The sequence below is a fragment of the Bos mutus genome, chromosome 17 (assembly GCF_027580195.1).
Source record: "Bos mutus isolate GX-2022 chromosome 17, NWIPB_WYAK_1.1, whole genome shotgun sequence".
Taxonomy (NCBI): Eukaryota; Metazoa; Chordata; class Mammalia; order Artiodactyla; family Bovidae; genus Bos; species Bos mutus.
In genome coordinates, this window is record NC_091633.1 from 54,416,515 (window position 1) to 54,443,457 (window position 26,943).

The 26,943-nt window shown below is 45.1% G+C and overlaps 1 protein-coding gene across 2 annotated transcripts in view; it reads right to left on the reverse strand.

Moving 5' to 3' along the window:
- The window catches only part of SETD7 (SET domain containing 7, histone lysine methyltransferase), a 57,277-nt gene extending 32,566 nt beyond the window's left edge, over nt 1-24,711 (reverse strand). The window contains exons 1-3 of one of the 2 annotated variants that reach the window (XM_070386556.1): nt 24,574-24,711; nt 23,736-23,868; nt 14,274-14,403 (exon numbers count right to left, since the gene is read on the reverse strand). In XM_070386556.1, coding sequence (XP_070242657.1) covers nt 14,274-14,403; nt 23,736-23,868; nt 24,574-24,603 — 293 coding nt within the window. In that variant the 5' untranslated portion in view covers nt 24,604-24,711. Of the gene's footprint in view, nt 1-14,273; nt 14,404-23,735; nt 23,869-24,009; nt 24,519-24,573 lie in introns of those variants that run through there. The other variant, XM_070386557.1, reaches the window with a different exon arrangement.
- Between the last annotated feature and the right edge of the window lie 2,232 nt (nt 24,712-26,943).

Here is a 26,943-nt window from a genome sequence, read left to right on the forward strand (position 1 = left end):
CATTATGCATTTTCCAACCTTGCGTGGTGGCTGTTTTAACAAAAATGGGATCATACCACACCCAATGTTCTTGACTTGTATTTTCTTAAAATTTCTTTCAACACTTGGCAGATATTTTAGTATGTTAAGAAGCTACAAAAAATGGTTTGATTTTTCCAGTACCAGCACTTGAATCAAATAACTTGAAAACATGGAGAAAATTTAAAAATCAGTTTTAATTAGATTTCCTTCTTCCCATATACACACAGACCATTTTTATCTGTTTTATCAAAGCTCTTGTACTTAATTTTCCAGTATTAAGTTAAATGAGAAAACCTAACTTACAAAGAAATGAAAAAATTTTATAGTTGTTTACCTAGGCAGATACATCTGCAATCTATTCAACTATTTTCACTGAAGAATTCTCTTTAATATCTAAATACACAAAAGTGTTCTTAGGAGACTAAACAGCTTTGGCTTTTCCTTCACATTTTGGGCTCTAGAAGGTTTGGGGCTTTCCAGCTCCTGAGGCATAAGCTGTGCTCCCTCCAGCACCGTGTTGCCTTCCTTCTGTCTGGTACAGAACCTAGAGGGAAATTTTATTTAAAAATTATTTATTTATTTATTGGTCATGCTAGGTCCTAGTTGCAGCACATGGGCTCTTCAGTTGCAGAATGTGGGATCCAGTTCCCTAACTCGGGACCAAATCTAGGACCCCTGCATTGGGCAACCACTGCACACCCAGGGAAGATGAAAGATATTTTAAATGAAGGGTAATTCTACTTTAAACTCCTATCTCTAGCCAAATTAACTTTTGACTAAGTTTAAAACATTGTTCAGTTCACTTCAGTCACTCAGTAGTGTCCGACTCTTTGTGACCCCATGAATTGCAGCACGCCAGGCCTCCCTGTCCATCACCATCTCCCGGAGTTCACTCAGACTCATGTCCATTGAGTTGGTGATGCCATCCAGCCATCTCATCCTCTGTCCTCCCCTTCTCCTCCTGCCCCCAATCCCTCCCAGCATCAGAGTCTTTTCCAATGAGACAACTCTTCGCATGAGGTGGCCAAAGTACAGGAGTTTCAGCTTTAGCATCATTCCTTCCAAAGAACACCCAGGACTGATCTCCTTTAGGTTGGATTGGTTGGATTTCCTTGCAGTCCAAGGGACTCTCAAGAGTCTTCTCCAACACCACAGTTCAAAAGCATCAATTCTTCAGTGCTCAGCCTTCTTCACAGTCCAACTCTCGCATCCATACATGACCACAGGAAAAACCACAGCCTTGACTAGATGGACCTTTGTTGGCAAAGTAATGTCTCTGCTTTTCAGTATGCTATCTAGGTTGGTCATAACTTTCCTTCCAAGGAGTAAGCATCTTTTAATTTCATGGCTGCAATCACCATCTGCAGTGATTTTCGAGTCAAAAAAAAAAAAAGTCTGACACTGTTTCCACTGTTTCCCCATCTATTTCCCATGAAGTGATGGGACCAGATGCCATGATCTTCATTTTCTGAATGTTGAGCTTTAAGCCAACTTTTTCACTCTCCTCTTTCACTTTCATCAAAAGGCTTTTTAGTTCCTCTTCACTTTCTGCCATAAGGGTGGTGTCTTCTGCATATTTGAGGTTATTGCTATTTCTCCCGGCAATCTTGATTCCAGCTTGTGCTTCTTCCAGCCCAGCGTTTCTCATGATGTACTCTGCATTTAAGTTAAATAAGCAGGGTGACAATATACAGCCTTGATGTACTCCTTTTCCTATTTGGAATCAGTCTGTTGTTCCATGTCCAGTTCTAACTGTTGCTTCCTGACCTGCATACAAATTTCTCAAGAGGCAGATCAGGTGGTCTGGTATTCCCATCTCTTTCAGAATTTTCCACAGTTTATTGTGATCCACACAGTCAAAGGCTTTGGTTTAGTCAATAAAGCAGAAATAGATGTTTTTCTGGAACTCTCTTGCTTTTTCAACGATCTGGTGGATGTTGGCAATTTGATCTCTGGTTCCTCTGCCTTCTAAAACCAGCTTGAACATCAGGAAGTTCCCGGTTCACGTACTACTGAAGCCTGGCTTGCGGAATTTTGAGCATTCCTTTACTAGCGTGTGAGATGAGTGCAATTGTGCAGTAGTTTGAGCATTCTTTGGCATTGCCTTTCTTTGGGATTGGAATAAAAACTGACCTTTTCTAGTGCTGTGGCCACTGCTGAGTTTTCCAAATTTGCTGGCATATTGAGTGCAGCATTTTCACAGCATCATCTTTCAGGATTTGGAATAGCTCCACTGGAATTCCATCACCTCCACTAGCTTTGTTCATAGTGATGCTTTCTAAGGCCCACTTGACTTCACATTCCAGGATGTCTGGCTCTAGGTCAGTGATCACACCATCGTGATTATCTTGGTCGTGAAGATCTTTTTTGTACAGTTCTTCTGTGTATTCTTGCCATCTCTTCTTAATATCTTCTGCTTCTGTTAGGTCCATACCATTTCTGTCCTTTATCAATCGAGCCCATCTTTGCATGAAATGTTCCCTTGGTATCTCTAATTTTCTTGAAGAGATCACTAGTCTTTCCCATTCTGTTGTTTTCCTCTATTTGTTTGCATTGATTGCTGAGGAAGGCTTTCTTCTCTCTCCTTGCTATTCTTTGGAACTCTGCAGTCAGATGCTTATATCTTTCCTTTTCTCCTTTGCTTTTCGCTTCTCTTCTTTTCACCCCTATTTTAAGGCCTCCCCAGACAGCCATTTTGCTTTTTTGCATTTCTTTTCCATGGGGATGGTCTTGATGCCTGTCTCCTGTACAATGTCACGAACCTCATGCCATAGCTCATCAGGCACTCTATCTATCAGATCTAGTCCCTTAAATCTATTTCTCACTTCCACTGTATAATCATAGGGGATTTGATTTAGGTCATACCTGAATGGTCTAGTGGTTTTCCCTACTTTCTTCAATTTAAGTCTGAATTTGGCAATAAGGAGTTCATGATCTGAGCCACAGTCAACTCCTGGTCTTGTTTTTGCTGATGGTATAGAGCTTCTCCATCTTTGGCTGCAAAGAATATAATCAATCTGATTTCAGTGTTGACCATCTGGTGATGTCCATGCGTAGAGTCTTCTCTTGTGTTGTTGTAAGAGGGTGTTTGCTATGACCAGTGTGTTCTCTTGGCAAAACTCTCTCAGCCTTTGCCCTGCTTCATTCTATATTCCAAGGCCAAATTTGCTACATGACAATATATATTTTTTAAATGCTCTTTTTTAAAAAATTGAGATATCACCAGCATACAACAGTATATTACATATTATCTCTTAAAATATTGAGAACTAAGTAAAGAAGAACAGCAATAAAAAACCCAAGTCATCTGCTAGGGCTCTATCCAACCAGAAATGCCAACTTCCTCCAGGATGTGACAAGCAAACTGAATGGAGCTCTGTCATGCAACCATGTAATCCTGTGTTCTATCTTCAAAATTTCTTACCTTTTAATAGATCTATGAGTCTGTAGCTTCTGATTGTTATAAAGTTTCAAGATAACAGCAGGATATGTGAAGAGCAATCAGTGAAATTGAGTTTTGCTCTGTAAAAATAAGCCCTGGGAAAACCCTGCTGGCCACTGTTAACTGATAATAGTAATATCAGTAATAAAATATAATAGTAAAAAATCATAACAATAATAATCCATCCTTGCTCTTGTGGGCATTGTGTTAAGTCAAGTAAGTCAGACAAAGACAAATACTCTATGTCCCCACTCATATGTGGAACCTAAAAAAGCTTAACTTGGGATTTCCCGAGCAGTCCAGGGGTTACAACCCCTCACTTCCAAGGCAGGGGGTGAGGGTTCAATCCCTGGTTGGGGAGTTAGGATCCCACATGCCTTTTGGCATGGCCAAAAAATTTGAAATAAAAAATAAATAAAAACAGAAAAGTCTAACTCCTCGAAACAGACTAGTAAAGAGTAGTGGACGCCAAGGGCTGGAGGGTGGGGAAATGCGGATATGTTGGTCAAAGGGTACAAACTTCCAGTTATAAGATGAGTAAGTTCTGAGGATATACAGCATCCGATTAGATCAGATCAGTCACTCAGTCGTGTCCGACTCTTTTCGACCCCATGAATCGCAGCACGCCAGGCCTCCCTGTCCATCACCAACTCCTGGAGTTCACTGAGACTCACGCCCATTGAGTCAGTGATGCCATCCAGCCATCTCATCCTCCGTCATCCCCTTCTCCTGCCCCCAATCCCTCCCAGCATCAGGGTCTTTTCCAATGAATCAACTCTTCGCATGAGGTGGCCAAAGTACTGGAGTTTCAGCTTTAGCATCATTCCTTCCAAAGAAATCCCAGGGCTGATCTCCTTCAGAACGGACTGGTGGGATCTCCTTGCAGTCCAAGGGACTCTCAAGAGTCTTCTCCAACACCACAGTTCAAAAGCATCAATTCTTTGGCGCTCAGCCTTCTTCACAGTCCAACTCTCATATCCATACATGACCATAGGAAAAACCTTAGCCTTGACTAGACGAACCTTTGTTGGCAAAGTAATGTCTCTGCTGTTCAGTATGCTATCTAGGTTAGTCATAACTTTCCTTCCAAGGAGTAAGCGTCTTTTAATTTCATGGCTGCAGTCATCATCTGTAGTGATTTTGGAGCCCAGAAAAATAAAGTCTGACACTGTTTCCACTGTTTCCCCATCCATTTCCCATGAAGTGGTGGGACCGGATGCCATGATCTTCGTTTTCTGAATGTTGAGCTTTAAGCCAACTTTTTCACTCTCCTCTTTCACTTTCATCAAGAGGCTTTTTAGTTCTTCTTCACTTTCTGCCATAAGGGTGGTGTCATCTGCATATCTGAGGTTATTGCTATTTCTCCCGGCAATCTTGATTCCAGCTTGTGTTTCTTCCAGCCCAGCGTTTCTCATGATGTACTCTGCATTTAAGTTAAATAAGCAGGGTGACAATATACAGCCTTGACGAACTGCTTTTCCTATTTGGAACCAGTCTGTTGTTCCATGTCCAGTTCTAACTGTTGCTTCCTGACCTGCATACAAATTTCTCAAGAGGCAGATCAGGTGGTCTGGTATACCCATCTCTTTCAGAATTTTCCACAGTTTATTGTGATCCACACAGTCAAAGGCTTTGGCATAGTCAATAAAGCAGAAATAGATGTTTTTCTGGAACTCTCTTGCTTTTTCCACGATCCAGCAGATGTTGGCAGTTTGATCTCTGGTTCCTCTGCCTTTTCTAAAACCAGCTTGAACATCAGAAGTTCACGGTTCACATATTGCTGAAGCCTGGCTTGGAGAATTTTGAGCATTACTTTACTAGCGTGTGAGATGACTGCAATTGTGTGGTAGTTTGAGCATTCTTTGGCATTGCCTTTCTTTGGGATTGGAATGAAAACGGACCTTTTCCGGTCCTGTGGCCACTGCTGAGTTTTCCAAATTTGCTGGCATATTGAATGCAGCACTTTCACAGCATCATCTTTCAGGATTTGGAATAGCTCAACTGGAATTCCATCACCTCCACTAGCTTTGTTCGTAGTGATGCTTTCTAAGGCCCTATACAGCATAGTGACTATAATTCACAATACTTTTATACTCGAAAGTTGCTAAGAGAGTCGATCTTTTTTCTTCCCTATTCCACATAGCTGTGGGATCTCAGTTCCCTGACCAGGGATTGAACCTGGGTCTTGACAGTGAAAGTCTGAAATCTTAACCACTAGGCCACCAGGGAACTCCCAAGAGAGTTAGATCTTAAGTATCATCACCACACACACATACACAAAAGGCAATGATGTGGGGAAATGGAGGTGTTATCTGATTGTGTGGGAAAAAGTGCAGACAGAGTAATAGGAAAAAAGTAGGGAGCTTCTGGGTTGGTGAACTTGTGAAGACGCTGGGGGAGTGATGCCCTTGGAGGGGGTCTGGGAGCCACATGCTCCTTCCTCTTACTTTGCTCAGTGCATCTCTTCCATCTGGCTGCTCCTGAGTTTGATTGCTAATTCGTGTCTGACTCTTCGTGACCCCATGGACTGTTGCCCGCCAGGCTCGTCTGTCCATGGAATTTTCCAGGCAAGAATATTGGAGTGGATTGCCATTTCCTGCTCCAGGGGATCTTCCCGACCCAGGGACTGAACCCAGATCTCCTGCATTGCTGGTGGATTCTTTACCGACTGAGCCACCAGGGAAACCCATTATAAAGGGTTATATCCTAAACTGAGTTATATCCTTTTTTAAATGGACTGGTGATCTAGTTTTTAAAAAATTACTAGTAGAGCTCCTTCTAGGTACCCTCCACTCTAAGGTCTTTACAGGCTTTTTCACTCAGTCTTGACAACTAGGAGAAGTTGATAATAATTATCCCCATTTTTCAAATGAGGAAACAAGTTTAGGGAGGCCAACTTGCTAGGGCAGGGCTCTTCTGAACTGATTCCTCTGGAAAATCTCCCGTCAATGTGCCAAGCTCCCAAGTTGTTTAAGCTCCTACAAGAAAGTAACTGAATTCACCCCAGGATGCCTTTGAATTTTCCACAATTAAAGCTAATGAGTAACCTCAAGTAAAATGAAGGCATGAAACAGAAGGTCAGGATCAGAGCTTTTTTTTTTTTTTCCCTTGGCATGTGGGATCTTAGTTCCCTGACCAGGGATTGAACCTGGGCTCCCTGCAGTGGAAGTGCGAAGCCTTAATCACTGGACTGCCAGGGAAGTTTGGAGCTATATCCTTGCTTCCTGTGAGAGGAAGGGAGCAGATTCAGGGAGAAGAGGGGTGGCTTTGGAATTGAACTCACCTTGGCTCGACTCTCAGCTCCAGCTTCTACCGGTGAGGTCATGTGGGGCAGGTCACTTCACCTCTCTGTGCCTTAGTTTCTTCACAAGTAAAAAAGGACTATGAAACCCACTTCACAGATTGCTGTGAAGGCTGTATGCCCAGTGCTGAACAAATGGTGGGTATTCAAAGTTCTCCATCTCATTTCCTCTCCCTTTCTTCTCATCCATCACAAAACTCTGCCTCAGCCAGAACTGTTCCTTAGGATACAGATGAATGTATTTGTTGAGCCTGGTTCCAACAAAACCAACATAGAAGGGACTTTTGCCTTGTGTGGGAGGTTGGGATACATGACTTCAGAAGTCTGTTCCAACTCCAGTTTTCTGAAATGCAACCAAGTGCTTTCTAAAAACCCAACAAAAGAACTCCTCTGTGGACCTGTCACCTGGAAAATATCACCCTTCTCCATGGCTCATCAGATGGGCAGCTTCTCTTAAGTTATCTGGTCAGTGATTAACTACAAGGAGCCCTCTTAACCAGATTCATTAGGAACAAATCAACATCAGAAAATGTCTTGGGCAGAGGAGGATGAAGTCATGGAGTAACAAATAATACTTTGAAATCTAATTGGCAGGTCAGGAGGAAGCATCAATAACATTAAAAAAACAAAACAAAACTGAATGAATTCACTTATCTCTATTTCATAATCAGGCTAAAAACCACATGATGCCCTAATATCACACAGCCCAAAGCCACTCTACATTGAAATATCTTTTTCTTGTTCCGTTCTAAGATTTCGAGAAGTCCTGCTAAATTGTCTTTACATCCACAAATCTTGGCAGAGATGAGGACAATTGGGACAATTAACATGTCCCAGAATCTGGGATTATTACTGTATAAAAATCAGAGATGTGTATATTGAAGCATTTTGCATACTAAACATTTTTTAATCCCCTACAGTACTCCAGCGAATTACTGGTGCCAGAGAGACTCCAGAACCACACCAACAAAGCCTCAAGATTCCTCTCTCATCACACAAATACCATTATATCAGGACCAGAGCAGATGTTAGGAGTCCCAATTACCTAATCTTAGGACAATCCTCTTCTTTGCATTAGAAAGGGGGGGAAATGGGGAACTGCTTGGTAGCCCAGTGGTTAGGACTTGGCGCTTTCACGGCAGGGCTTAAGTTTAATCCCTGGTCAGGGAAGTACATCCCTGCAAGTAGCATGATGTGGCCAAAAAAAAAAAAAAGGCTGGGGCGGGGGTGGGTGCGGGAGGGGCAGACTGGAAAACAACAGCTGCTTGAAAAGACAATTTAAAAAATGAGGTCAATTTTCCCATTCATTCCTCATTTGTGGGATAAACTATCTGGTTGGTCAGACTTTACGTTTCTGACATAATAAGCCAGATTTAACTTAAGAAAAGACAGGTCAACTGTTAAGATCTCAAAACTGGTGACAATTCTGAAGCCTCTGAAGCTAAGACAGCAGTAAAAATGTACATGTTGGCTATTTATACTGATTTAGAAACAGATAACTAGTTCCTAATGGCTCAGACGGTAAAGAATCTGCCTGCAATGTGGTAGACCTGGGTTCGATCCCTGAGGTGGGAAGATTCCCTGGAGAAGGGAATGGCAACCCACTCCAGTATTCCTGCCTGGGAATTCCCATGGGCAGAGGAGCCTGGCAGGCTACAGTCCATAGGGTCAGCATGACTGAAGCACTGAGCATATTCACTTTTTACATTTCTGTATTTCTTGAAATTCTTTTTTCTATCAAGTATTTGCTACCTATGTAATTTAAAATCAAAATAAAATATTCTGCTTCTATTTTTCCAGGCCATCTTCCCTGGCGACCTGCATATTTAAAATTCTTATTCAGATTTATCATATTCTGCGCACAGAGTCGGACACGACTGAAGCGACTTAGCAGCAGCAGCAGCAGTGTAAGGGAAAAACTGATTCCGGACCTTTCTTGATATAAGTTTTTATTTGTTTGAAACCTTCTCATAAATCACACACCCAGTCTATGGCACAGATTGTGGTGATGGTTTCATGGATGCAGACTACGCCAAATTCAAGTTGTGTACGTTAAACATGTACAGATTTTTGTATATGAATCATGCCTCAAGTTAAAAAAAAATCATACACTCAAGTTCAGGTTTTATATAAGATTAAAAATGCATCAAGCCAAGTCTTCTGTCACTACCCTGGAATTTTCCAAACACAGGCTCCTGTAACTGCAAACAAAGCCTTTGATGGCAACATAAGCTAGTGCTACAGGTTTGCACAACTTTAAAAAACTTTATCAGAAACCTTTTGTTTCCTCAACGGTTATTTCAAAACCTTAATTTCACCCTTTTTGGAGGAATTTTTCCAGACTAAAGCCTCCTGACTGCTAATAAAAAACCATGAATGCCCGCTTTATTTTACTCAATACATTAGACCCCCCCAAAATTGGAAGCAGTAATAGGGAGAAAAATTAATAAAGCAATGTAAACTAAGGTGCTGCTTCATGTAGAAACTGACTTCTCTATGACCACTTCCTGCACCTCCCGGTTAGATCTAACAGATTACACAGCATTTTATTTCAGTCATAAGAGTCACTAATTTTTCCACAAATTCTTTTTTTTAAATTTTACTTTTAACTCAATTAGTACAATTTTGGGATGGTATCCGCCACCTCCCCGTTAGATCTAACAGATTACATAGCATTTTATTTCAGTCATAAGAGTCACTAATTTTTCCACAAATTCTTTTTTTTTAATTTTACTTTTAACTCTATTAGTACAATTTTGGGATGGTATCCGCCACCTCCCTGTTAGATCTAACAGATTACATAGCATTTTATTTCAGTCATAAGAGTCACTAATTTTTCCACAAATTCTTTTTTTTTAATTTTACTTTTTACTCTATTAGTACAATATTGGGATGGTATCCACCATACATTAACATGAATCAGTCATAGGATACATACGCCCCTCCAGCCCGTCTCCTAAAGCACCCTCCCACCTCTCTCCCCATCGCCCGCTCCAAGTCACCAGCTTTCAGTTCCCTGGATCATACAGCAAATTCCCACTGACTGTCCACTTCACATATGGTAATGTATGTTGCAGGACTACTCTCTCAAGTCATCCCACCCTTTCCCTCCCCAACCATGACCATAAATCTACTCTTTCACAAATCCTTCTAATAGATGTCTCACAACATGATCGTTATTGGGCTTAAGAGAGAAGGTGATTGCGACCTTTTGAGAACCTGTCACCACACGACTTCATCCCATGTCACAAAAGCAGTGAGACTGATCTTTTCCCCTCAAGGGATTACCTGCCATGCGCACAAGGCTAACAAGGGTGAGCTTTTCAGGTCCCTGCTAATTCCATCATTCCTTGAGGCTCCCACAGGACCTAAGTCTCTTCAGGTGTTTGAGTGGTAGGTATAAAAACCAGTGAATTTGTGCCCCCAAAAGAAAAAAAGTGAATTTCTTTCTATTCCTGAGATAGTTACTGACCTAATGCTTCAGCCTTACCTGGTGCTCCAGTCTGCGCTGGTCTTGACCCATAGGCAGATCACTGCATTAGTAAGGCACACTGGAGGAACTGGATGAAGCTGGTCAGAGCTGGACGTGACTAGCTTGGCAGAAGGAGGGATGCATTTGGAAGTCTCAAGGTCCCACTCAGCACCCCAGGCCTCATTCCTGGCACACTGGTTGGGAAGCTTAGCCCAACTCTTGAGTACAGAGGAAGCCCATATGCTCAGTCACTCTGTCATGTCAGACTCTTTGTGACCCCATGGACTGTAGCCCATCAAGCTCTTCTGTCTGTGGAATTCTCCAGGCAAAAATACTGAAGCAGGGTGCCATTGTCAAGAAGATCCCCTGGATCCCCAGGGATCAAAGCCAAGTCTCCTGTGTTGGCAGGTGGATTCTTTACCACTGAGCCACCTGGGAAGCCCAAAGCAAGCCCACAACCAACACTAAATTCAACCAAACCTGCTGGACTGCTTTCCCAGAGTCAATCAATTAATTAGGTATGACCTTCAAAGTAAGAGATGTAGGGTGCTCTTTAAATACTTGTGTGTGTGTGTCTATGTGTGTGAGAATTCTACCCTCTTTTTCATCTCCTATCCTCATTCAGCAAGAACTTTTTTTTTAGTACCAAATTAAGAGAAAGTGCTATTAAGCATAGAAGATGAAACAGACACAGATTTTGCCCTCAAGGAAAGCTCACTTCTGTAGGGCAAATAAGACTCATTTTTGGCTGCACTTGTTGCTTGTGGGATCTCAGTCCCCAACCAGGGACTGAATCTGCACGCCGTGCATTGGAATGCACGTGAGGAGTCTCAACCCCTGGACTGCCAGGGAAGTCCTTGGAAATAAGACATTCCTATAAATATATATTTGTTGAATGAGTAAAAGAATAACTGCATGAGGTAAATAGTGACACTTTCCAAAAAAGAGTTATAAACTCTTTTATTTATATTTATTTTATTTTTAAATAAACGAGGCAGGAAAAATCTCCCTCTGGATGGCTTAAAGGGGTTGTGAGAGAGAAAAGCGCTGATATCAAATCCAGTAAGAGGCCACTACAGGCCTTGGGTATCCACCAGGGCAGAAAAAAGGAAGTAGAATACTGATGAACATGAATAGTTTGGAAGCCAGTTTCTGCTAAAATGAGGTTGAGTGTGGGCTTGGGAACAATGGGAAAGAGAAGGTTGGAGTTAAAAGTTTACAAAAGTTCTCTGAGGCTTTTATTGCTTTCCTCACCCCTCCTTATTTCAGATAATTGAGAGCCTGAAGACGTATTAATATTTTTTTTTAAAAGCAACTCACTCCACCTACAGAAAAGGGATGGGATGCTGGGTCACAAGCCAGTGTCTATGATCACCCTTCAGCTATCAGCTTAGACAATCTCTCTCCTGAAGAAATTTCAAGGTTTGTGGAAGCTTCAGTTTATTACCAGTGTCAAGAATTTAGCAAGTGGTGCTATGCCTGATACTGAGCAGGACCCTGTGGGGCTCCTGGGCAGAAGGCCTTTCTGTGCTCCCATTTCTTTGATTATAAGCGACAAACTTCATTCAGTCTCCATGACCTCTCCTGAGTTTCAAGGGGCAGATTCAAGCAGTTGTTAATTAGGGAAGGGAGGAGATGCAAGACCAGGGAGAAACAGTCCAGAGCAGCCTTGGGGCAAACTCCTATTTTCCCATCAACAGATACAGGTGACAGACAATATCTTTGAGCCATTCTGCAGAGACTGAAACCCCCTCCAGGTGGGAGAAGTTAGTGATTAATGACAGTATGCTGCCCACAAGCAATGTAGACCCCAGACCAGTTGGACCTGAAGGTTGACCATATGGACTCCTACTTATCTCACTGCCAAGCCATGAATATTCATGAGTTGGTCATGCCCTATGTGAACAATTACTATAAAACTTATCACTGTCTTTCCCAAGATGGGACACTTGGTTTTGAGGGCATTAGCCTGCTGTGTTCCCCTCTGCCTGGCAAAGCAATAAAGCTACTCTTTTCTAGTTCACCCAAAACTATGTCTCCAAGATTTGATTCAGCACTGGTGTACAGAAAAGCTGAGCTTTCAGCATCCTGTCCCACAGAATTCTATAATCTGCTTTTAGCTAAATCCATTTCTGGGGTCTTCCCTGGAAGTCCAGTGGTTAGGACTCTGTGCTTCCACTCAGGGGGACGTGGGTTGGATCCCTGTTCAGGGAACTAAGGTCGTACATACAGCCCAAAAAAATCCATTTCTGTATTACTCAGTCAAGTGGTATGAAAAGAACCGGTTCTTCTGTGCCTCTGAATTCCTCTAATTGCTGGAGAAATTCACCCAGCCACTCCTCATTTCTGAAGACGACATGGCTTAAAAGTCACTACTGGCAAGCTGGGCCTGTGTAACCCATCTCTTTTGAAAGAGACTAGTCCTAGCTATCGGAGAAGGCAATGGCACCCCACTCCAGTACTCTTGCCTGGAAAATCCCATGGATGGAGGGGGTGGGCTGCAGTCCATGGGGTCGCTAGGAGTCGGACACGACTGAGCGACTGCATTTCCACTTTTCACTTTCATACATTGGAGAAGGAAATGCAACCTACTCCAGTGTTCTTGCCTGGAGAATCCCAGGGACAGGTGCCTGATGGGCTGCCATCTATGGGGTCGCACAGAGTTGGACACGACTGAAGTGACTTAGCAGCAGCAGCAGCAGTCCTAGCTATTCCCACCTATCTCAAGAGGGTGAAGAACTTCTGCCTTATGGTGTTCTCATAAAGGAGGTGAAAGCAAAGTAAAAGAATCCTGCTGTGAAAAATATTTTAACTAGAGGGAGAACATAGGAAACACTATTACAGCATCAGCACTGAGGTATCACATGCAGCGTCTGGTCACCCCAAAGACAAGCGTTTACAACACTGGGCCTGGAGCTGGCCCCGCCTATGTTCACCCATCTTACTGCGTGAACCGTGATGACGGGCTTGGAGGACCTCTGCTAAATATTCTCTTGGCTAATCTCAGGAGGAGAGAGAATACGCTGAGAAAATGATGAAGCTGCAGGAACAATGGGGTGGCTGAAGCTTCTTTCAGGAAATCAAGAAACTGGACCATGATGTCTGAGAATGGGCTGAATGCAATGGAGTAAGTGCGCATTACACTCAAAAAAGAGCGTGGATCAGTCACTACTGGGATTGCACACACTGGTCCCTGACGAAGAACGATCCCCACTTGTGTAACTTTATGGAGACGCATTACCTGAACAAGCAGGTGAAATCCATCAAAGACCCACCAACTTGTGCAAGATGAGGGCCCCTGAATCTGGCACGGCAGAGGGTGTCTTTGACAAGTACACCCTCAGAGGTGATGATGGCAGAGCTGAGTCTCAGGCCATAGCCATGGTGGTGGGGGGTAACCGAGCAGGACCCTATGGGATCATCCCAGGACAGACCCCTCCCCCATATCTTCTGCGGTAGCTCCCCTCTGAAGTACCTAGATAACAGTACTGATGCACATTTCCCAAGTTGACTTACAGATGCTAAATCCCTCGCCAAATGGAAGAAATTGACCCCTTGACGACCATGAGCGAGTAGCCCCCAGACTTACTGGCGCCTCTGGGTTGGTAAAGCTAACCCCCATGACACCGCCCTGTTACCTCACCGTCAATCAGAGAATTGTACACAAGCTCATTACATATCCTGGGATGCCTCGCCCTTACGTTGTCTTTAAAAATGCTTTCTTGAAACCCGTGCAGGAGTGTAACAGGCAGCACTGGGTGCCCTGGATTCCTTGCTTGGGGCTCTGCACTGAACACTTTCCCTCCCCACCACCTGGTGTCAGCAGACTGGCTTCCCTGTGTGCGGGCCACTTGAGTTCTGTAACAGGGGCCGAATTCCCTGGGTCCCAAAGCAGTATATGCATGTTGGGCTTACCCTGACCTTTTCTATACATTGTATTAAAATACTGAAATTCTCTCATTCATATCATTCTTCCAAATAGTTTGGTACCTACCTCCTACCCCCAGAACGAAACAAAACCAAACCGTGAGTGCTACCTGCCATCAAAGAAGAAGAACTTGCCCCGTCCATTCTTTTCTCCGTGAATGAAGTTGCCCTCGAATCTGTCCGTGGAGGAGTAGGTGACTGTGCAGAAGCCGTGCGGCAATCCATCATCGTCCAGGTGCCCTGGGGAAAGGGAAACACAAGGCAAACCTTAACATCTTCCACGCTCCCCCACCCTCAGATCTGTGCTTAGATGCTGCCAGCAAGTGCCCTGAGCAGCCTGGGGGTCCCTTCCTTGCTCAGGGAAGGGCGAATGCCAAGCTTTTTCTGCCTGCATCAGCACCATCAGTTCCACTCAGATACGCTTTCAAAAGGACGGGTCCACGATAGAGCACCTTAGACACATGTAAGAACAGGAACCCAAGCCACAATCATATTTTGCTAGGGACTGAAAGTTATTCTCAATAATAACATCTGCAGTGTGAGTTTCAATTGACTTAGTACCAAACCACATGGTAGTCCTCAGGTTTGGAATTAATGCTCCTGAAAGGTCACGCTTAACCTAAATGTGGTTGAGATGGCACACTGTCTTGGCAATATGTGATGTGGTTGTAGAACCAAGCACAATACAATTTTATACATCATTATATGGCTATGGTTTTTCCAGTGGTCATGTATGGATGTGACAGTTGGACCATAAAGAAAGCTGAGTGCTGAAGAATTGATGCTTTTGAACTGTGGTATTGGAGAAGACTCTTGAGAGTCCCTTGGACTGCAAGGAGATCAGACCAGTCCATCCTAAAGGAGATCAGGCCTGGGTGTTCATTGGAAGGACTGATGTTGAAGCTGAAACTCTAATGCTTTGGCCACCTGATGCAAAGAGTTGACTCACTGGAAAAGACTCTGATGCTGGGAGGGATTAGGGGCAGGAGGAGAAGGGGACGACAGAGGATGAGATGGTTGGATGGCATCACCAACTCAGTGGACATGGGTTTGGGTGGACTCCGGGAATTGGTGATGGACAGGGAGGCCTGGCGTGCTGCAGTTCATGGGGTTGCAAAGAGTCAGACACGACTGAGCGACTGAACTGAACTGATACGGTCTGATGTGGAGCTCTGCTGGCCAGGCACCCTCTGAAAACCCTCCTGCTCTTTGTTACCTTCTGACAACAAGAGCTCGAGTCACCCCTCTACAACTGCCCTAACGTCTGCACCTCATTGTACAAACACACAAACTCAGAGTCCTTCTAAGCTTGAACTTAAGCTTGAACTTACTGCTTTACTTTACAAAAACCTTTCAGCTTTCAATGTTCAGTAATAACCTTGTCATATACCTTCTGCCCATTGGGTTCAGAGGGTTTGTGCTTTAAATGTAGCCAGAAGTATCCATATGACCATTTAAGCAGTGATTTTGAACATCAGTAGCCATGATTACACTGTGATCTTTAAATTGCTGGTTCTTCTCGCATCACCAACTGGTATATTTTAATATTTATGTTTCCAGTCAACATTTAGGTTTCTTATTATTATCCACATATTTCACAAAACCCAGGAGTCACCTCCTTGGTGTCTCCCCAGTCATTTTGCTGAGCTAATTTTGCAGAGGTGGGTTGAAAATAAAGGCAGCAGTTAATCTGCTGACTTTTTCCTGGGTTAATGACCTGAGTCATGGATGAAAAGGTATAAAATAATTAAATACTGTGCAATGCAGGGACATTAAACACTTAAATATGGCTTCCAGATGGCTCACAGACATAAAAAAAAAAAGGAACACAGACCATAACACCACAATGAATGCTTTACTCTCCTAAAATAATTTCTTCTAAAGTGGTAAAACAGTATCATCCCTTAGAAGGGATAGTAAGCAAGCACTCTTATGAAGAGCAAAAAACCTGTTTATTTGTATTATTGATTACATAAACATAAAATACAAACGAACAAAGACTGTTTTATTGCTATATCGCATTCTGTATAGAATGAATTACCTAGAATATATCACAAGAAAACATGGCTACTTAAATAAATCACAGTCAATAAGGATCCTTTTCTCTTAACACAATTTTTTTTTCACCAAGGGCCAGGAAGTTAATGGTTAGGAGGGAACTAGACCACATTTGCTTCCTTGCTCTAAAACCAAAAACTGTATGTGACATGATTCAATGACACTTGAATCATATGAAATAATTTGGACAATTATTTTCTAAATATCTACTGATGACATTTTTCTCATTGAAATAAATTAAGTCTTTTTCTTTTTTCATAAAAAACCCACTCAGTGTATAGTTAAAAGCTTTTTCTAATGAAATGTTGCTCAGATCAAATTAAATTTAGCTGTTAGCATTCCTATGAATGTAGCATCCCACTTTTGATTCAGGTATAACTATCAGGATAACCATTTTAGCCTTATATTGAAGTACTTACTAATCTGTTGAAAATGCTTTCTCCATAGAAAACAGTTCACATATTTCAGACTTTATAAAACTAATATTTGATGAAATTAGTGATTTTGCCTCATTTTTTTTTAATATATTTAAAAATTTTATTTGGCCATGCGGGGTCTTAGCTGTAGCATGTGGGATCTAGTAATAGTTCCCTGACCAAGGATCAAACCTGGGCCCCTGTATTGGGAGCACAGAGTCACCGGACCACTGGGGAAGTCCCTATTCTACTTTGGATCAAGAGAAGTATTATGATAAATATGAACCCTAAGGGGAAAAAAAACCCAATGTAAATTCATTTCCACCTTTCCTCAGTTGCAATGGTCCTGTCCTATTTCTGAGCAAAACAGGTGCACCCTCAGCAGCGGCATTTAGATACTGCAGAAAATTGGAAGCATCACAGAACACAATAAAAACACTTGAGGGACAGTCCTGAATCCTACCGAGATGAGAGCGGTAATACCAACCCCGCTCCATGAAGGATGCGGCCTCTGTACCGGCCAGTGGGGAGAAGTCCCAGCACCCTCTTAGTCTCTAGGGAGAAAGGAACAGAGGGGCTGCTGAATGTTGGCCGTTTTTCTGGTGACACCACCTGTCTAGGAAGAAGGCTGGGACGGGTGACCCTTTACTGCCTTTCCACAGGTGTTCAGGTTGTATGCTGTGAGAAATCTCTGAAATCGCCTTCTATCAGATCACAGCAGGGTCCTCTGGTTGGCTTGTCTGTTCTCTTCTCATCCTTCCAAAAGCAGGATGATGTGATCAATGACCAGGATGTGATCAATGACCAGGATGTGATCAATGACCAGGATCAATGAAAAGGAGCTAAAAGTTAATACGGCTTATCATCATTCAAGACTTCCATCCTGAATATTTAATAGCCTGGGGTGGTGTTTCTGGCAGCAGAACTTTATATTTAAAACAACACCCACAACCAAAACAATAACAGCTAAGAGACTTTCCAAGAAAAGAAATGTCAGGAAGAGAAGAGACTGGGTTGCTATGACCTCACATCTCCTACCAACTAGTGCTATAGGAGCTTCTGGTACAACTCTTGTTCCAAAGCCATTTGGACAATAAGATCATGTAATATTTATTTTGCCAGTAAGTGAATTTAATGGAGAGGGAGACTGAACCACAGAGAAGAAAAAAACATCTGTCTACCTACTATGCATCAGGCACTGAGTTATGTAATTTCCTATTATCTAAATTAAACCTCACAGCCATCCCTCAAATTCCAGGCTTACAGCTGAGAAAGTCATCCCTATTGCCCAAGAAACACATTAACAGCTACCCTGAATGAGCTAATGGATGTTAAGAACACCTTCCCCCACTCTTTCAATCCTGGGATAAGAGCGAACTGGCAGGGTATCCTTTCCTGCCGATGGCAGGAGAAGTGACCTCTAAAGAGAGGTGATCTCAGGTCCCAGACAGAGAAATGGGAGAGGCCTTCAGAGCTAAGAGAGTTCCCACAGCACCAGCATATCCTGACGGCAAACGCCTGCCTCTTCCACGTGTTACCAACGCAAAGAGCAACACTAGTCCTGCCTGCTCGGATCGAGGTCAGCCTGTGCAACGTGCCAAGTCAGCCAACAGCCTTCCAGGCCAGTTCCCACTCCACAGAGGTTGAGGGCCAGACCCAAACAAGGAAAACCCACTAGAATGACGGTCGTGTGTTGGGAGAGCTGCCCCGGCTCTTGTGTCGTACATCTGTCTGTAGCACGGCGTTCAAATATTGACAGAAGTTAGAGAAAGGGGAAAAAAAAGAACCGTCTCACAAATCTACTTTTTCACTTTGCTCTCAAGATCATTATCTACTGAACAGACAGAAGTTCAATTTTTTTCCCCCTCGGGTTCCCTCAGAGTTTTTTTCATGAACCTGATGAGAGCGAGGGCTGTATTTTGTGCAGTGATGGTTCCTCTCAGCACAGGAAATTCCCTCTGGATCAGACACTCTGCTGCGTACAGCCTCAGGCTTACTCACAGGAGATCTGAGTGTATGTGTGTGTGTGTGTCTGAGAGAGTGTGTGTGTGTTCCTCTCAGAACCAGAGACCCTTACATGCATTGTTGGTTTTGTTGAACAGAATTATTTTTAAAAAGGTAATAATCATAAAAAAGGCAAACTTATTCTGTTTAGTGCAAGAATGTGCCTTCATGATGAAGCACTTACGCTTGTGGTTAAAAACACAATTAGATTTTTGAAAGTCATCCTTTGCAAGAGCTCAGTTATTAGTTGTGAGGGTCATAGTTTTAACGTGAGGCCCACATACAAAGCGTGTTACCAGACACCTCGCCTGTATTCTTCCTAAGTTCAGAGCATCAGCAGTCTTATTAGAGATAGGTAGGATAAGTGATTAGGAGGACAGTTAAAAATACTCTTACTATTTGAGAGAGAGCAGCATGGAAGCATGGGGCTTCCCATGGTGGCTCAGACGGTAAAGAATCCACCAGTAATGTGGAAGACCTGGGTTCAATCCCTGGATCGGGAAGATCCCCTGAAAGAGGGCATGGCAACCCACTGCAATATTCTTGCCTGGAGAATTCCATGGACAGAGGAGCCTGGCGGGCTACAAGTCCATGACACGACCGAGTGACTAAGCACACACACAGCATGGAAGCATATACATTAACATATGTAAGATAGACAGCAAATAGAAATTCGCTGTATGACTCAGGGAATTCAAACCTGGGCTCTGTCATGACCTAGACGGGTGCGAAAGGGTGGGAGGTGGGAGGGAGGTTTAAGATGGAAGGGATATGTGTACACCTATGGCTAATTCATTTTGATGTATGGCATAAATCAAACCAATATTGTAAGGCAATGATCAATCAATTAAAAATAAATAAATATATTTTAAGGGGGAAAAAAAAATCCTCTTACTATTTGAGGGGACTGGGGCAGTGAAACACAGAGATTCTTATTTTCATTCTGGCTTCTTTGTTCTAGTGATGCTGCTCTTTCCCCTTTTTTTCTTCCTCCATGTGGCCTTTATGTTTCCAGGCCTGTCTGATTTTTCCTGCCCTCATAACTGCTACTTCAAAGAGCCTTCTAGATGATCGCTTCACCTGCTCCCCACTGCCTGTTCATTCTCCCAGAGCAGAGCCCCCATCCTTCCACTCTGAACTCCAAAGAGCCTCTAGGACACTTCACGGTCTGGGCCTGTGACAAGACTCCGTTCCCTGTGTTACCCTCCACTTTTCTCCTCCTCGACCCTCTGTTATAGTAGAAGCCAGCAGTTCGTCTCTGAATGTGCCTGCAATAATTCCACTCTCCCCCTCTTTTTCCTTTTCCTTTTTTATGTTTTGATGTACCTGGGTTAACCTTTGATTAGCTGAAATTCCTTGATGATACTAATGAATCATATGTAAGAATGTCCCCTTCTTTGCAGGATGATATTAGTCTTATTGAATTTTGCCAACCTAATTAGAGAAAACCTTTATCTCAGCATTTGCATTTGTATTTATTTAGTGAAGTTGTTTCTTTTCAAATGCTTATTGGTCATTTGTTTTCTTTTTCCCTGTGAATTGTTGTTTCATTCCACACCTCTCTTTTCTCGAAAAGTGCCTCTCTCAACTGGACTCAATTCCACGCCAACTCTTCCAGGAATTCCTTCCCCAACTACTTCCACAGGCTGTATGCAATTTCCACTTCCTCTCAACCACCATCACTCATCTGATTAGATACGATATATTTATTTCAAATTACATTAGGGAAAACCTTGTATTCATCTTTGTGTCTACTGGTAGGCAAAGAAATAGATGTAATAAAAACTTCTATTCCCAAAGTTAAACATCACCCTTCCCCGAACCAATGAGCCTCAAAGAAAAAAAACCACAGCAAGGGGACTTCTTTGGCCATCCAGTGGTTGAGACTCTGTGCTTCCAATGCCAAGGGCATGGATTATCCCTTGTAGGAACTAAGATTCCCATATGCTGTGCAGGGCAGCCAAGAAAACCTTTAAAATAATAATAATATAAAAGAATAAAAACCACAGCGGGAGCTCAGGTGATGTTTGCAGGCCCGCTGAGCCCCAGGGCTGCCCTCCCAAGGAAGCCCAGCCAACATCATAAACAGAAACTCCCTCCCCTCCACCCACCTGCCCTCAGGGATTCCTCCACCAGAGCTTAGAACACCAACCAAGCTGCAGTTCCACCCTAACAGAGAGGTAACCAAAAGATACATGATGTGACAATCAACACTCAAACTTAAGTCCTGAAGAGACCAGTTTCTTCCCCAGAGTAAATTTCTAAGGAGAAAGAAAAAGGATGTCGGTAGCAGAGGCTATAAGTTAAATTCTCTTTCCCCAAATATATTTTTTTCTGAGAGTCACTGAACTCTTTCAGAACCAGCCTCTAAAGAGTGACACTGATAAAGAATGACACCGACACAACATTTAACGGTTGCTTTCAAACTCAGCTACCAACTGTTTCCTATATGTGACTGGCTCATTAAATAAAAAATAAGAAGGGTGTAGAGAGACTACTAGAGAAGCGAATGGCAATCCACTCCAGTGTTCTTGCCTGGAGAACTCCACGGACAGAGGAGCCTGGCAGGCTACAGTTGTGGGGGTTGCCAAGAGTCAGACATGATTGAGCAATTCACACACACACACAGGGAGACGATGTCGTATGGTGGAGCTGGGTTCTGGGGTCCAAGCCTGTCCCCTGCATGGCTGAGGGTCCTTGGGTCAGTTCTTAACTTCTCTAAGCCTCGGCTTCCTCCTCTGTAAAATTAGGATAATAGGAGTACTCACATCATGAGTGTGTGTGTGAAATACTTAGCACAGAGCCTGCACATAGTAAGAACTAAATAATTACAGCAATAATGATAGCTAAGACAACGAAACTGCAGAGAACACACGCTCTGTATATGGACAGAAGTAGGTTAGCCGGTACTTCCACACCAAGATGCTCAGACTAGCCTTTTACGAGTCCCCCATGCGTGTGTTAGATCTTGACACTATTACAGACAGCACTTTAAAAGGCCAAGAATGGCTGGGAAAAAGCCTGCTTTTACACATGCGTGCTCTAGACACTGTGTGAGTCTACGCCTTGTGTGCCTCTAAGGACTTAAAGACTCTGTGTTACTTTGTTTACTGTTGGTATTACTGAGTAACCATGTGTCCTGGATTCCTCCAGACATTCAAGGTTTAAGCCAGTTGTGCCAGCATAAGAATTAAATAGTGACCCTTCTCAAGTACATTCTGACTTTGGGTAATAATGTATATGAACATACCCTCACACTCTATATAACAGAAACTTCCTTGCTTATATAAAGAAGTTTCTCTGCTTCCACCCATTAAGCAATCTCAAAAGCATCGATGTATTTCTAAAGCTGCTTGTTCACATTCTGCAAGGAGCCTGGGACTGTGGACAACTGAGCCTTAGGTTTCCAAACAGCTTCAAAGGGTAAGGTAGTTTAACCTTGGGAGCACTGTCTGGGATCAAGGGTTTGCATTATTTTTACAAGTCTAAGTAAACTTTGAAGAATGAGAGCAAGTCCTAACAATCTGAGAGTAGCATTTTTCAATTATCTTTCATAACATGAAGGCACACGTAGTCAATAATTTAAGTTTAAAGAAGATTACCAATCACCGTCTTTGGGCCCCAGGAAGTCCCAGCATTGGCTTTACTTAGGGAGAAATAGTTCAGGGCATTGTGAATTTAAAACAAAACCAAGACTCCTTGAAGCACGATAAAGAAATAAGTTTCAACAGTTACATGAAGACAGATTTTAGAGAATTAAAAAATATTATTCAACTTAATCTCTCCCTAAGACCTTGGGAGCATCGCAAACGGAGTCAATTATGTTGATATAAAAATTGATTTTTTTTCCTCCCAAAGTAGCAGTAACTGCATTCTCATGCATCTGTAAGCCTTGTCACTTTGTCTTTCTTTACCATTTCTAAGAACTTGTTAATACAAATTAGATAGAAAGCAGATTCAACCAAAAGCTAAAAAATGTTTACTTAGCTGTTTGGTTAAAATATTCTGGAATAATACCACGAAGCACTGCAAAACATCACGACGTACCGTCCAGGGTAGAATCATAGAAATAAATAACGCTAACGTGTATTTTCCAGTATTCACTGTTACAAAATCATAACGTCTCATGATACAAACAACTAGATTGTATAACGTCCCCACCTCGTTTTTTTAGAACTAGCCAAAAAAAAAAAAAAAGAGGTGGAGAAACTCAGCAAAACAAAGTGGCGAGAAAAGTCGGGGGAGGGGCGCTGGAAGCGAAGGGGCGGAGAAACACGACACAGAGGCGGTGATATCACCCACAGCCAACTGCATGGAATTCAGAAAGTTAAGTGTCACCCAGCAATTTGGGTCCGGGCTTGCCGGGCGCCTGCACAGCGTGGCGGCGGCGGCACCCGCCGGGAAGCAGGAAGGGGGAGGGGCGGTTTGGCCGATGCGCTCCGGGGCAGCGGAGGCCAGGTCGGCGTGCGTTCAAGCCCCGGGTTGGGAGCCTTATCCCCGGCCCTGCAATGATTTCATCTTTTCGGAGGAGCGACCGCGCGAGCCGCGGGTGCCACGTGCCTGGTCCAGCCCTGTGCGCTGCGCCGGGGGACCGACCCGGACGCGACCGCGGTCACCGCGGGTCGCAGCGGCAAGCCGAACGAAAGGGCTGGCGCCGGGAGAGGAGCTCGGGATTGCTCCGCCGAGATCGCCAGTGGCGGCGGGGGAGGGGGGGCGGGGGGGTGGTCTATCCTCCTGCGCACCTCCATCTCCCATCCCCGAAAAGGGGAAGGCCGGAGTGCGGGGCAGGTTTTGCAACTCCGAAGGCGGATGCAGGCGGTGGCCGGGCAGGATGGAGCAGCCGTGCCCCTCTCCTGACCCCCCGGAGACCCCGACCCAGCTGAGCCCCGTTCCCGGCCTGCGCCCTGCCGCGCACTGCGCGCTCCCAGTGGCGTGGCCGTGGCCGTCCGGCCCCTGCGCGAACCCGGCCACCCGCCTAGGGGACAGTGGCGGCCGCTGGGGGCCCGGAGCCGCGCCGGTCGCAGCCCGCCACTCCTTCCGCGTCCCGTGCCCCCTCCGGCGCCTCCTCCCAGGGCCCCACAGAGATGCTTGTACCTTCCACCGCCTCCTCCACCATCTCATCGTCGCTATCCATGGCGGCTGGGGACCCTGCCCAGCTCGGGGCCGCGCGGCTGCCTCGCGTCCCTCCGGGTGCTCGCGGCGGCTGAGCGAGCGCTGGGGCTGAACCCTGCGAGTTTGGAGGAGGAGGAAGAGGAGGAGCAGTCGGGGCTGGCTCACACTGCCTCCCCCTACAGCCCTTTCAATTCCTTGGCCTTAAGCTGCTCCGTCGGCAGCCGTCCCTCCTCCCTTCGCCCACTTGCCCCCTTGCCTCCCAGGCTCCGGGGTGCTGCCGTGGCCGCCGCCGCCGCCGCTGCAACTTTCTCCTGTAATACCCCCTCTTTGTTATCGAGCAGCTGATCCGCTGACATCACCCAGCGCCGGTGCGCTCCCTCCCTCGCTGATTGACAGTTCCCTGTCCCTTCCCAGAAGTAAGGCTCCTTAAAACGAAAGGCGCTCCCGGTCCGCGCTGGCTCTGCGCCCCACCCTGCCAGTCCCCCGGCCCATCACGGGTTTAGCTTTTGCTTCTGCGAGGCTGGGTGCGCTCCGAGAGCGCTCCTCGCGGCACTTGGGACCTCCGGGTAGCCACCCTTGGGGGTGGGGAGGGCTCAGAACGCTCGACCTCCAACTATGCCAGGGACCCCTTGGAAGTCCGCGTTCAGTGTTCGCCAGCCGCAGCAGCCCTCCCCTCCCCGCCCCGGCTCCTCGGGACAGCCTCCAAAGAGCCGGGCAAGCTAAGGCAGCGTTCCTGATACTCCAGCGCCTCAACTTCCTCTCGCCCTCGCCCCCACTTCATCCCGTTTGCCACCCGGAGCTGCACGAGTGCGGCACGCACGGGAGCGCAGGTGTCCCCGCGTTGCCGCATCACATCCGCGAGCAGGTTTCCCAGGCGCCAGGGGGTGACATCCAGCCCGGATGCCGCCGGACTGCGGCTCCCACCCTAGCGCGCTGCGTCCCCACCCTCCTCGGGACCATCAGGCGTCTCGTCTCGAGTGATTCAGAGCTTCAGCAAATCCAAATGGCAGCGGGCTCTTTATCAGGCAGGAAATAAGCCGCGCGGAAGGCCCGGCAGGTCCCTCCTCGCGGTGGTGGTAACGGAAAAGGAGCCAACGACTGGAGCTCCCGAGGAAGGACCCTCCGTCTGGCGCGCCTCCTCCTGTCGCCTCCCGCCCAGTACGTGTGATGTCCCCAGCCGTCTCCTGGTTTCTCCAAGTGCCAGCCCTTCACAAATTCCTGCTCTTGAAGTGTAGAACATCACGGGGCCCCCGCTTCCCGGCCCCGCCACTTAGTGTCATTACGGCGTTGCTTCTTACAGGTGGCGGTAAAGGGCGGCTGTAAATAGCTGGTTAAATGGATGCAAATGTACACAATGTACCGTGGAATTACCGGGTGCCGCTTTGGGCATCTGCCAAGAACAGCTACTGCACGGAGCGAGCGGGTGAGGGCGGGGAGAGGAGAGGAGGGAGCAGAGAAAGTTGTTCTATTCTGTTTTCTGAACCACGAATGAGACTTTGCGGATTTCGGAGTACTTCCAGTACCCGGGAGACCACGCCTTGTTTTGGGGCTTTGTGCTTAAATGCCAGGTATTTTTTTTTTTTAATCGAGTACTGTGTTTCTTCTTAAACTCAGTTTTTATTCTGTGAAAAAGAGCACAATGTTAGGGACATGTGTCTCAGCACTGCCAGAAATTTCAGTCCGTTTTGACTGAGAAAGAGCGGGAAGGCCCCTGAGCCAGGGGTTAAGAAGGTTGTGTCCTGGTGATGCTCACCTGCAGAAGGGCCTGGGCAGGCCACCTTTTCACAGCTTGAATTCCTCCCCTAGGAGATAAGAGGCTTAGGCTACACTGGTATCAGTTCTGCCAGCTCAGGCTAGACTGCTCAGAGGTCCTCCAGCCTAGTCTATACTTTTCCAAAGTCTTCTGGCTTAAATATAACCTCCTTAAAGTCCTCCAGGGCAGACACCTGGGCTCCAAAGCTACAAAAAGAACCAGTTCCTGCAGTGGAAGATGAAAGAGCCACTTTGGATTACACCATTTTCAGACATGAACTGCAGAAATAGAATTTTATTTCAGATATTAAAAAAATAAAACCATCAGATACTGAGCTTGGTCAAGCACTAAGTTTTAAGTTGTATGATATTTTTTTCTTATTTCCCCTTTTAAAACATATCATCTCCTCTCTTACATATTAAACACTGATGCACAAAAACACACAGATACTCATCTTCTTCAGTTTCCAGTTTATTTTACAGGGCAAAAAAAAAAAAAACAGATGCTGAAAGCTAAACGAAACACAAATAATTTATTTCTTTACTCAAAGGGGGTTGAAACAGGGGCATAGTAGGTTAAATCTTCCCTCAAAACACACATGGGGAGTCAACTGAGACCCAAGTTCGAGGTGGGTGGGGGTGTGTGTGAGGGGAGGGAAAGGAATCATGTCACAAGTGTCCACAACTTGAGGCTTATAAGGAGGATGTCTAACTGCCCCTTGGTGCTGGGAGGTTTTCCCAGCTCCCATAACTTCAGCAGACCTCCTCTGGATGTAACAGGGGTGGGGGTGCGGGGGGAAGCAACCAGGGTCTTCCTGCTAGAACCTTCCTCAGGTTTGCACAGGAGGCAGGCAGCACCCAGGGCGCAGTCCCAGGCCCTCCCTGCCCCACTCCTGCCTGCTGGCTCTGGGCCCAAAGTTTAGGCAAAACGTTTTGATGACTCCCTTAAGAGCCATTTGCATTTTTAACACCTCATTCCCTGTGTTTTCAATCCCCTTCTCTAGACTGACTGATTCTTCTTTCTAGCCTCAGAACCCAGCACAGTGCCCAGTACAGAAGGGAGGTTAAGCCTTGTCCGTGATGGTTGTGCAGAGAGGAATAGTCTATTTTATATAAACAGTGCTGAGCCTTTCTCACATACCAGATCCTTCCTGTGTTTGGCAAAATGCTGTGTTTTTAGTTCGAGTTTGAAGAGCATTTTTGAGTTGTTCTGCTTTCCCACATCTACTGGCCCCAGATCTGCTCCCATCGCATTCTTTCCCACAGTTTTCTTCATTGAGAGCTCATTTCATAAACCCTCTTTCCACTTGGCTTCCCGCCAGCCTCCTCTGCCATACTCTGTCCCCACCAATGTGGTCATGGGCTAGAAAATCAATCATTGAGCTCTTAATCACAGTGTTGGGCGGCAGCGGCAGCAGCCAGGCTCAGTGCCTCACTC